Here is a 12,431-nt window from a genome sequence, read left to right on the forward strand (position 1 = left end):
GATCTGACCATGACAAGGGCTCAACCACTATCTCCCCTACTGTCAGATCACTCTGCCACTGGCCAGAGACAAAAACTAGATCTAGTGTGTGTCCACCCGTGTGGGTGGGGGTCTGAATTAACTGGGTCAAGTCCAAGGCCGTCATGGAAGCCAAGAACTCCTGAGCTGCCGCCGACGTCTCGCCCGCTGATGGAAGGTTTTCATTGTTGTGAGCATTTCTGTTGAGGATTGGCAGCGGGGGTGGGGTGGGGGGGTGTTTGGTTTTTATTCCCCCCGTCTGCTGGGTAGTTGCAGCAGGTTTTGGTCACTTCACATGACCCTGGGACACTGTGACCGTCATAAATATGAATCAGTTGCCAAGCATCTGAATGTAAATCACAAGACCCTGGAGATGCTGCAACATTCCAGCTGATCGGCGCTTCTTCTGGGCTCAGCAGAAGCACCAGGATCAGTGCCGAGCTCCAGGTGGAGCCTGGCACTGATCCTGGTGCTTCCGCTCAGCCCTGACAACCCTGCAGCTCCAGCCGTCTCTCGCTCAGGCTTGTGCGGTGCTGCCACCGGTTCAGCTCATTCCCCTCCCCCGCTACCACTTTTCTAGGATGGTCGCGTACCACCTGCCAGGTGCCAATGTACCACAGGTGGTACCCGTACCACTGGTTGAAAAGCCTTGGACTAAAGCACGAGTGACTATGAGCAGAGTTTGTTGGTCCAGGAAAGGGCAAAACTGGGGCACAACCCACAAAGCTTTGAGATGTTTAAAGCACCTACTCTGCCAGGTGGCCAACTCTCCGTTTCAAACCAACGGAGGTTTCCCTCTGTGGACCCGTCTCACCTTTCCGAAGGACTCTCTTCTTGGCTCGGATATCCGTCTCCAACTCGGCGGCTCTGATATAAATCCGGACCGACTGGGGAAGGTGACGGACCGCCTGGGCCACCACAGCCTTGGCGGTGTCTCCAGGCTGCAAGCGGGCAGCCTCCAGCCAAACGTCTTCGCTCTGGAGGAATGCAGCCAATAAAGGAAGTCAGCGGCTTATTTGTTAAGGCAAGAGGTCACCCAGCTTTTTCGGTTGGCGGACTAGAGGGAAAGGGGGGGGAACATTTGACATGTGCGCACGCGTGCACACGCGCAAGGGGCCATGAGCACGGACGTGACGGAAACGGGGTGGGGCTAGCGCTTGCGTGATACTCGCTAGCCCTGCCCCGTTCTTGCGCGGCATAGCGCCGTCCGATTCTGCGCCCGCAGCGCAGCGTCGTCATCCCATTTTTCCCCAAGGTGTAGTGGTGGTCCGTTTTTGTGCCCCACAGCGGCGTCCTGTTTTCGCGCCCCGTGGCATGGCAGCGTCCCTTTTTCGCGCCCCACGATGCGGCAGCTTCCTGTTTTTGCACCGCACAGCTGTGGCCCGTTTTCACGCGCCACAGGCACAGCGCTAGCACAAGTGGAGGTATGTGCACGCACACGTGCGTGCACTGGCCAGCCTGTCCCGCGCCCCGGGGGCCAGGGCCCACTACCGGGCCGCGGCCCACAGGGTGGGGACCCCTTGTTAAGGGATCCAAGTCCTTTAGGGAGGGTGTGGGAAGAACAGAAGAAATATCAATACAGGTAGCGTGGTCGATTTATGACAATTAATAAAGGAACGGTTGCCTGAATTGGGTATGTCTAGTTTAATGAAGAGAAGGATGAGGGGGGACATGATAGCAGTCTTCCAATATCTCAGGGGCTGCCCCAAAGAAGAGGGAGTCAAGCTATTCTCCAAAGCGCCTGAAGGCAGGACAAGAAGCAACGGATGGAAACTGATCAAGGAGAGAAGCAACCTGGAACTAAGGAGAAATTTCCTGACAGTTAGAATAATTAACCAGTGGAACAACCTGCCTCCAGAAGCGGTGAATGCGCCAACACTGGAAGTTTTTAAGAAGAGACTGGACAGCCATTTGTCCAAAATGGTATAGGGTTTCCTGTCTGAGCAGGGGGTTGGACTAGATGACCTCCAAGGTCCCTTCCAACTTTATTATTATTATTATTAAGCCCAGCATTTCCCTTGTTAAGCAAGACAGATGTTAACGAGTGCTGGCCCATTTTACAACCTTCCTTGCCACACTTATAAAGTGAATCGCTGCAGAGCAGAGGGTCAGACTAGAAGACCTCTCAGACCCCTTCCGACTCTGTTATTCTATTATCCCGTTATTCAGTTGTTGGGTCAGGAACACGATTGTTAAACGAACCCGGCTTCCCCCCATTGACTTTGTTTGTCAGAAGGTCGCAAAAGGGGATCACGTGATCCCTGGGACGCTGCCGCCGTCATAAATACGAACCAGACGCCGAGCGCCTGAATTTTGATCCCGCGGCCATGGGGACGCTGCAACGGTCATAAGTGTGGAAAATGGTCAAAAGTCACTTTTTTTTCACCGCCGCTGTAACAATGGACGGTCACTAAACGAATGCTCTTTTTAGTCGAGGACTACCTGTGTCTTAAGGATCCAGAAAAATCCAGCCGTTTGTCCGAAATGGTGTAGGGTTTCCTGCCTGAGCAGGGGGTTGGACTAGATGACCTCCAAGGTCCCTTCCAACTTTATCATTATTATTTATTATTATTATAAAATTGAAACTTCTGCAAAACTGAAGAAAACAGGAGAACAAAACAACAGCCCTCACCTTCGGACACATTTCGGTCCCTTTCATGATGAGATTTCGAGCAACCTGCAGCTTCCCTGTCACCTCTTCCAAGCGTGCCGAAGCGATCCAGGCTGGCGGGTGGTGAGGGTTCGTCTCGCGCACGGACTTCAGAAGCAAGCGCGCTTTCTTGATGTCGCTAGGGAGAGAGGAAAACACAAGAGGGAAAAGCTTCAGTCCCTGCAGCGCCAGCCCTATTCCTATCAAAAAGTGTTGCGGGGACTCAAGAGAATAGAATTCCCCTAGGACTCGTTTTTCACACGGAAGGTCAACATGAGAAGGGTCAGGATTGAAAGGCGGGGTCTGTGGTGCTCTCTGAGCTGGGTGGTTTTCTTGTAGATGTCGCATCACCTAACTAGGGAACATCATCAGTGCTGGGAGGGAGGGAGATTTGTGGAGTGCAGTGGAGTGAGGAGGAGGACTGTGAGGTCCTTGGTGCTCTCTGAGCTTGGTGGTTTTCTTGCAGACTTTTCATTACCCAAATAGGGAACATCATCAGTGCGAGAAGGGAGTGAGGTTTGTGGAGAGGAGGAGGAGGAGGAGGAGGAGGAGGAGGAGGAGGAGGAGGANGAGGACTGTGGGGTCCTTGGTGCTCTCTGAGATTGGTTGTTCTCTTGCAGACGTTTCATTACGTTTCATTACCCAACTAGGGAACATCATCAGTGCGAGAAGGGAGTGAGGTTGTGGAGTGGGGAGGAGGAGGATTGGGATTATTGTGGGGTCCTTGGTGCTCTCTGAGCTTGGCTGTTTTCTTGCAGACGTTTCATTACCCAACTTGGTAACATAATCAGTGCCAGAAAGGTGTTTAGGAGGAGGAAGAGGAGGAGGATTGTGGTGTCCCTTGGTGCTCTCTGAGCTTGGTGGCTTTCTTGCAGACATTTCATTACCCAATAGGGAACATCATCACTGTGAGAAGGGAGTGAGGTTTGTGGAGAGGAGGAGGAGGAGGAGGAGGACTGTGGAGTCCTTTTCTTGCAGACATTTCATTACCCAACTAGGAAACATCATCACTGTGAGAAGAGGGTGAGGTTTGTGGAGAGGAGGAGGAGGAGGAGGAGGAGAACCGTGGGGTCCTTACTGCTCTCTGACCTTTTTGTTTTCTTGCAGACATTTCATTACCCAACTAGGAAACATCATCAGTGCTGGAAGGAAGTGTGGTTTGCAGAGAGGAGGGGGGGGAGGAGGAGGACGGTGGGGTCCTTGGTGCTCTCTGACCTTTTCTTGCAGAGGTTTCACTACCCAACTAGGTAGCATCATCAGTGCTAACGATGTTACCTAGCTGGGTAATAAAACACCTGCAAGAAAACAACCCAGCTCAGACAGCACCAAGGACACCACATTCACTCCAGACCACCTTTCTGACTTCAGACCCAAAGTGCTGCACACTCCCACGGGACCCCCATTTTGGACAACGCGACCATATCAGTCTTCCGCTAAAATCAGACCAGGTGCAGGGACGGAGAAGACGCTGGCAAATGTAGCCTCAGGGCTAGGTTGCAGCTTCTACATTCACGCAGCTCTTTCAACTTTCGGAAGCTTCTATTCTTTCTGCAGTGATTGCACAAACTACAAGCACCGTTGTCACACCCGGGGCCTTACTTGATGTCTCCACCATGTGTGGGAATCATGGAGTTTAAATCCGTGAGGTACCCTTTGGGATCCACCACTGTTTGGCCGCTCACCGAGTCGGAGACCTGAGGGGTTAAGCAAAGCCTTGTTAAGGTGAGCGAACAAGCACACCGATGTCAAAAACGCTAATGGCTACACACATTTTCCCATAAAGCACTGAAAAGGTAAAAGAATGTTATGCCCCTATCTAAGTAATCCTTTCCAAATTATCCTTCTCTTTCGGAAATATCGTCACCATATATTCATTTATTTAATGGGCACGCTACCCGATTCTCCACAGCTCTGGGAGGTTCACAACAATCATATAAGGCCAGAGGTCTCCAAATAAGGCTTGTGGACTTCAAATCCCAGAATTCCTCAGCCAGCATGGCTGGCTGAGGAATTCTGGGAGTTGAAGTCCACAAGTCTTAAAGTGGCCAAGTTTGAAGACCCCTGTTCTAGGTACTTTGCGGTTGTGCTGCTCAAAAACATGGGATAAAATTCACAGGCTTGCTTTGCTTGAGGGTCTGAGCATTCAGGTAGGCTGCTTCTGTCTGTGGAGGTTCAATCAATATTTTAGGGCAAAAGATCTTTCCCCTAGGCCAGGGGTAGGCAACCTTGGCTCTTTTATGACTCGTGGACTTCAACTCCCAGAATTCCTGACCCAGCATGGCTCAGCTTGGAAACCTCTCCCTTTTCCCTCAGCATGGCTGGTTCAGGAATTCTGGGAGTTGAAGTCCACGAGTCATAAAAGAGCCAAGGTTGCCTACCCCTGGACTAGATAGAATAGGGCTCTTCAAACTTGGCCCTTTTATGACTCGTGGACTTCAACTCCCAGAATTCCTGAGCCAGCATGAGGGAACTATGGCCCCTTCATGACTCGTGGACTTCAACTCCCAGAATTCCTCAGCCAGCCTGGCTCAGCTTGGAAACCTCTCCCTTTTCCCTCAGCGTGGCTGGCTCAGGAATTCTGGGAGTTGAAGTCCACACGTCTTAAAGTTGCTGAGGTGGAGAAACAATGGACTAGGCCAGGGGTAGGCAACCTTGGCTCTTTTATGAGTCGTGGACTTCAACTCCCAGAATTCCTGAGCCAGCATGGGGGAACTATGGCCCCTTCATGACTTGTGGAGTTCAACTCCCAGAATTCCTGAACCAGCATGGCTCAGCTTGGAAACCTCTCCCTTTCCCCTCAGCATGGCGGGCTCAGGAATTGTGGGAGTTGAAGTCCACGACTCATAAAAGAGCCAAGGTTGCCTACCCCTGCCCTAGGCAACTGATTGCTTAAGAATTCCCTAAAGGAAAGTTTTTCCCCAGTTGGAAACTTTAAGATAGGTGGATGTCAACTTCCCAATCCTGGGAATAGAAGTCCACCCATGTTAAAGCATGGCGGGCTGAGGAATTCTGGGAGTTGAAGTCCACAGTCTTAAAGTTGCGAAGTCTGGAGACCCCTGATATAAGGAAAAGAGAAGACCTTTAAAATTAGGAAAATTTATCCCAAGTACCCCAAGTAGAAAAAATAATAATTCAGAAGCTGTAATGTAGCACCCTGATGTTTATTCAGTCTGATAAGCCACATGGCTACAGGTAGTCCTCGATTTATGACTGTTAATGGAGCCCTCAATTACAGCTATAAGTCCTGACAGTTATTGAGGAGGGGGTTACAGGACCACACCTGATTTTATGACCTTTTTCGCGGTGGTCATAAAGCAAACGCCTCAGTCGTAAAATGAACCCACTGTGTTCTAGGGACATTTTTGGCAGAAAACCATATAAAAATGCTACAAATCATGGTCATGGGTCCACAGCACATGGCAAACACCACAAATGTGGGCTGGTTGCCAAGTGCCCCCACTGCCATCACCTAACTGCGGAACGAAGGGGGTGGTTGCTGAGCGAACGTCAAATTCAGGTCGCAAGTAGCCTGTCAACGCTGCTAACATCGGATGTTCTTGCTTTGACAATATATGAAGATGCAGCCATTTTCTCTTTAACCTGGGTGTTACTTTTAGAGTTAGAATTAGATGATGATGGGGGGAGAGGAGGGGGGAGAATGTGCATGGGGATTAGTTAGACATAACAACATGGCAGTAGAGTATTCTTCAAAGTTGTTTGAAATAAGAGATGATAAGAAACGGCCCCGGGTTATAGAACTGGAGGGAAGGTTTGCATTTTAAACTAATTTGGAGAATGTGATTTATGACGGTTAATTGGAGGAGGGAATTGTGCTTTGATACTATGTGTTCAGGGGAGGGGAATTCAGATTTTGGCTTCGACCGTGTACATGTTATTTTGAATAAAGATTCTTTAAGGTCAACAATGCCCCGAAGTTCTTTGAAGAGTAACATCTGTCGGAACCATGACACATCCTTTCCAGGGTTCAGCGTAAATTCGAAAGATGACTTAGGGACTGTTCGTAAGTTGAGAACTACTTGTATTCCTCACGTCTCCCCCCCCCCTTTTCATGTCCTTACCTGGCTGAGACGCATATCCATCAAGGTGTTCCTGGCTTGTCCAATCTTCCTCATATCTAGCTCCCCTGTGCCAGGAGTCATCAATCCTGGGGTCATTCCACCTGGGTAAGGCGTATTTAAGCCCCCTGGGTAAGGGGTATTCAGACCGCCAAATTGCTACAAGATAAACCGGGGAGGGGGGAGAGAGAAGGGGGGGAAGAGAGAGCATTAAGGAATTTCAAATTCCATACATAAAAAAAAAAGCTGCTATGTGGAATCAATCAATCAATCAATCAATCAATCAGAATAGAACTGGAAGGGACCTTGGAGGTTTTCTAGTCCATGGCTTTTCAACCAGTGGTACGGGTACCACCTGTGGTACATTGGCACCTGGCAGGTGGTACGCGACCATCCTAGAAAAAGGGGTAGCGGGGGAGGAGAATGAGCTGAACCAGTGGCAGAACCGCACAAGCCTGAGCTGGAGCTGCAGGGCTCAGCGGAAGCGCCAGGATCAGCGCCAGGCTCCAGTTGGAGCCCGGCGCTGATCCTGGCGCTTCTGCTGAGCCCAGAAGAAACACCAATCAGCTGGAATGTTGCCTTATCTCCAGGGTCTTGTGATTTACATTCAGATGTTTGGCAACTGATTCATATTTATGACGGTCACAGCGTCCCAGGGTTATCTGAAGTGACCAAAACCTGCTGCAACCACCCAGCAGATGGGGGGGGGGAAATAAAAACCAAACACCCCCCCACCCCACCCCCGCTGCCAATCCTCAACAGAAATGCTCACAACAATGAAAACCTCGGACAGGAGGAAGAGCGCCGCCCGGTGGGCAGGCAGGTGTCTTGCTCGGCTGTGGCTTGGGGGGCACTTTTTTCAGTGCCATTGTAACTTCAAACAGTCACTAAGCGAACTGTTGTAAGTTGAAGACTACCTGTACTTTATCACTTTTTTACTTTTTTTGGTCATCAGGTTTTTGACACCTTGATAGGTGACTGGTGGTACTCCGATACTGCCATATCCTAAAAGTGGTACACTGGGTGAAAAGGTTGAAAAGCCCTGTGACTAGATGACCTCCAAGGTCCCTTCCAACTTTGTTGTTGTTGTATTATTATTATTAATTTCCCCCTTTCTAGTTCCTGAACTTTGGACATGAGACAAGACGAGGTACTCTCTCCTTTTGCCTATGAAATAGGTATCAATTGGAGGTCCCTCACCAAGCCATTCTTTCAGAAAACCCGTTGAAACCCGGAAATCCCAGTGGAGATTCTCACCGTCTGCCGGGGGTCCACCGATGTGTGATTCTCTCCTGACTGCAAGTGCTTCGCAAAGAAACTGTCCGGAACGGGTGTCAGTTTTTCGTAACGTGGATTCCTCTGGCGCTTGTTCCTGGCATCGCCAACTTCAGGAATACTTAGCCATTCTTCTTCTGTAACTTCAGCCAGTTTTCTCTACCAAAGCAACAATCACAACCTGTAATTGAAAATTGCTTACACGGCATTCAAGTTATCCCTTCTTCCATTTCTCCATCTTCAACTTTTAGCTTGGAAATTCTTAGTGCCTGGCGGACATGCCCTAAAGCTAAAAGGTTTTGGTCAAAAGTACACGTATGGTTGGAAAAAAGGACTAAAAAAACATATAGATTTCACGCCAGAACTGTTTCTGTTAGGCATAATAGGAGGAAACAATGAGAAAGATTGTATATACTTAATTTTACATGTATTAACTGCAGCGAGAATTGTACTTGCCCAATATTGGAAAAATGAAAACTTGCCAACAGAACTAATTAAGAAAATATTAGACTGTGCAGAAATGGATGGATTGATATTAAAGATAAAAGAGAAAGAAGACTCAGTGTGCTTTAGAACATGGGACATTTTTTACCAATGGCTAGAAAAGCGAGTTAGAGAGAAAGGAACATGATATGTACTGTGCAACACTGAATATATACTAGTAAGAAGACTATTGAGCGATTAACTAACATATTATGATAATATAGAAATTAACTCTTGTTTTTTAAATACATGAACCCAGACAGTATGCTGTTTGCTAAATATTAAGAACGTTATTTTAAAAAAACCCAACCCTAATCCNTCCTTGAGCAAATTACGGAAGCTGAACAAAACAAGATGATATTGCCAATATAAATCAAGTCAATCCTAAATGACAACCATCCTGAGTGTCCTTTAGAAGGACAGATGCTGAAGCTGAAGCTCAAACACTTTGGCCACCATTTAATGAGAAGAGAGACTCCTTGGAGAAAACGCTGATGTTGGGAAAGATGGAAGGCGAAAGGAGAAGGGGAGGTCAGAGGAGGAGATGGTTAGATGGTGTCATCAACGCAATGAACGTGAATTTGGGCAAACTCCGGGAGACACTGGAGGACAGGTGGGGAGCCTGGCACGCTGTGGTCCATGGGGTCCTAAAGAGTCAGACACGACTTAGCGACCAAACAATATTGCAAATATAACACCACTTCATCAGCAGCACTGACGAGTGTGACAAAATGACATCACCTCATCATAATTTGTATCATTCAGATCTTCATCATCGTCATCAGCTGTCTGGTTTTTCTTCATCTGATCCCCAACCGTTCTCTTCCCCGGGGGAGCATGCCGATCATCCACAGGGTCATTAGCATCCCGGGCGGGACCAATATCTGAACGGGTGGTAAAACCAGTAGCTCTACAGAGGAAAAAAAACACACACGCACACAACGGATTCAGAGAAAATTCAAATCTGGCTGGACAAGGATTTGTTTTTGTTTTTTTAATCTAAAATTCTTCCTAAACCCAGATTTGTAATGATCATCGTCTCTGGGGCTATCAAGCAACAAAGGTTTGTAAAATTAAGACTTGAGCCCTCTTTCCTAGATCAGCAAGAACAACAACAACAACAAAAAGTGTGAACACACTTTCTTTTGGTGAAGTTTAAGTGGAACATTTGGGGGGGGGAATTCAGGAAAAAGGCATGTTCAATCTTGTCCATGTGGTTGCCAAAAATCCTTCATAGTTTTGTGTGTGTGTGTGTATAAAACAACCTGGAGAATTGTTTAGCCATTCTTGTAGAGCAGTGGTGGCGAACCTATGGCACAGGTGCCAGAGGCGGCACTCAGAGTCCTCTGTGGGCACACGCGCCATCGTCCCAGTCCTAGGCCTTCAGCTGGGTTTTATAAAACGTTTTTGCTTTAGGCCTCCGCCGCCATGTACAAAAAAAAAAGGTTCAATCAATCAGTCAATTTCAATTTCTCACGGGGAAAAAAAAGATCTTGCAAAGTTGGAATTGATTGATTGAACTTTTTAGTCCCACCCAGTCTGTCATTATCACCGCAGCCACGCCCACCCAATGGGCCACACCCACCCGGCACCCGACAATGCATAAGTGGGTTTTGGGTTGCAGTTTGGGTACTCGGTCTCTAAAAGGTTCGCCATCACTGTTGTAGAGTGTTGACTTACATTCAAGCTACTTTACAGGGAGTCCTTGATCACAATTTCTGTTGTTAATCAAGGGGGTTAAGCAAGACATGGCCAATTTTATTATTAGGCGAATCACTGCAATTGTTAACTGAATTTGGCTCCCCTCACCATTGACTTTGTCAGCTGGCTGGGAAAGTTACAAAGAGTGATCACATGACCCCAGGACAGTGCAACTGTCATAAATATGACAATTGCCAGGTGTTTGAATTTTGATCACATGACCATGGAGATACTGCAATGGTCGTAAGTGTGAAACTAGTCATAAGCCACTTTTTTCAGTGTTGTTGTAACTTTGAACGGTCACTAAATGAGCTGTTGTAAGTCAAGGACTACCTGTATTTTCCCCACCACAATAACCCTGCGAGGTGGGCTGGGCTGAGACAAATGGGACTGGTCCTCAAGGTTACCCAGCTGGCTTTCATGGCCAAGATGGAACCTGAACACAGATCACGCAAAGTATTAGCACCGCTGTACAAAGCCCTGGTAAGACCACACCTGGAATACTACAGCCAATTTTGGTCACCATATCACAAAAAAAGATGCTGAGAGTTTGGAAAAAATTCAGAGAAGAGCAACTAAGATGATCCAAGGACTGGAGACTAAAACATACGAAAAACGGCTACGGGACTTGGGTTTGGCTAGTCTAAAGAAAAGAAGAAATAGGGGAGACACGATAGCAGTGTTCCAGTATCTGAGGGGTGCCACAAAGAAGAGGGGGGTCAAATTATTCTCCAAAGCACCAGAGGGAAGGACGAGAAACAATGGATGGAAACTGACCAAAGAGAGAAGCAACCTGGAATTAAGGAGAAACTTCCTGACAGTGAGGATAATCAATCAGTGGAACAGCTTGCCACCAGAAATCCTGGGAGCTCCATCACTGGAGATTTTTAAGAAGAGACTAACCTGTCTGAGATGGTATAGGTTCTCCTGCTTGAGCAGGGGGCTGGACTAGAAGACCTCCAAGGTCTCTTCCAGCTCTATTCTATTATTCTATTCTATTCTACAATCTATTCTACAATCTATTCTATTCTACAATCTATTCTATTCTACAATCTATTCTATTCTATTCTACAATCTATTCTACAATCTATTCTACAATCTATTCTACTGCTATTATAGCCCAAAGCCTCAACCACTAAACCAAACAAGCACACCTGCAAAGCACCACAACAAAAAGCAAACCAGAGATCAAACAAGCAAGACAAGTCCACAAAAGTGTGCAAAATGCAGCCACGAGATCTTCCCTGGATCTTATTACACAGCCCAATCCAACAGAGGCTGAAACGCAAATAAAACCCAACACAGTTCACTTCAGTCCACACGTGCGTTTGTGGACAAATCTCACTATTCTAAATACGTGTTTCTCCAGCTGGGCAACTTTAAGATTGGGGGGGTGGGGGGGACTTCAACTCCCAGAATGCCCACATTGAGGAACTGGGAGGGGAATTCTGGGAGTTGAAGTCCCCCCATCTTAAAGCGGCCCAGGGGGGGAGCAGCAAACCAACCAAACCAGGCCGGGCTGGCCTAACACGCGACGCTCAGCCGATCGTGGGAATGCAACCTCGAACGGACGTTGGGATGCAAACCGAGGGGAAGAGAGCCCTCTGCACATGCTCAGGGACGCCCTCCAGCCCCGAACCCGGCGGCTCACCCTCGGCCCAAACCCGGCACGTAGCCCAGCGGGGCCGGCATGCCCAGGAAAGGCTTCTTCTTGCGGTTCATGGTGCCGGTTAGCGCCGCCGTCAGCCCCGAGGCCCCGCCGCCGCCCCCGCCCGAAGCCCCCGAGCCGGCCGGGGCGGCGGCGGAGGAAGAAGAACCGGAGGCCGGAGGCGCCCCCGAAGAAGCGGCCGTGGCAGCCATGTTGGCGGCGGAAGGCGGAAAACAGGCCGCGGGGCGGGGCGAGGCCCAGGAGGCGGGGCGAAGGCGGAGCCACGAGGCGGAGGGCGCCTTTGCCTGACAAGAGCGGCGGCCCTGCTAAGTAGGCGGGGCTGCGGCCGGTGGGGGCGGCGGAGAGGGCTGGTCTTAAGCCGGGGTCTTCATTGGCCCTTTTATGACTTGTGGACTTCAACTCCCAGAATTCCTCAGCCAGCCAAGCTGGCTGAGGAATTCTGGGAGTTGAAGTCCACAAGTCATAAAAGGGCCACGTTTGAAGACCCCTGTCTTAAATCTAACAAACAAAATGGAGGCTGGCTGAGGAATTCTGGGAGTTGAAGTCCACAAGTCATAAA

General features: G+C 48.8%; 1 protein-coding gene across 1 annotated transcript in view; it reads right to left on the reverse strand.

Annotated features, from left to right (window-relative positions):
- PRPF6 (pre-mRNA processing factor 6) overlaps window positions 1–11,940 on the reverse strand; it is a 41,131-nt gene extending 29,191 nt beyond the window's left edge. The window contains exons 1-7 of the mRNA XM_015827361.1: window positions 11,855–11,940; window positions 9,244–9,412; window positions 8,002–8,178; window positions 6,748–6,903; window positions 4,268–4,362; window positions 2,651–2,807; window positions 833–995 (exon numbers count right to left, since the gene is read on the reverse strand). Coding sequence (XP_015682847.1) covers window positions 833–995; window positions 2,651–2,807; window positions 4,268–4,362; window positions 6,748–6,903; window positions 8,002–8,178; window positions 9,244–9,412; window positions 11,855–11,925 — 988 coding nt within the window. The 5' untranslated portion in view covers window positions 11,926–11,940. The remainder of the gene's footprint in view (window positions 1–832; window positions 996–2,650; window positions 2,808–4,267; window positions 4,363–6,747; window positions 6,904–8,001; window positions 8,179–9,243; window positions 9,413–11,854) is intronic.
- Window positions 11,941–12,431: the final 491 nt, after the last annotated feature.

Source organism: Protobothrops mucrosquamatus, unplaced genomic scaffold (genome assembly GCF_001527695.2).
Source record: "Protobothrops mucrosquamatus isolate PMUCROS unplaced genomic scaffold, P.Mucros_1.0 scaffold3645, whole genome shotgun sequence".
Taxonomy (NCBI): Eukaryota; Metazoa; Chordata; class Lepidosauria; order Squamata; family Viperidae; genus Protobothrops; species Protobothrops mucrosquamatus.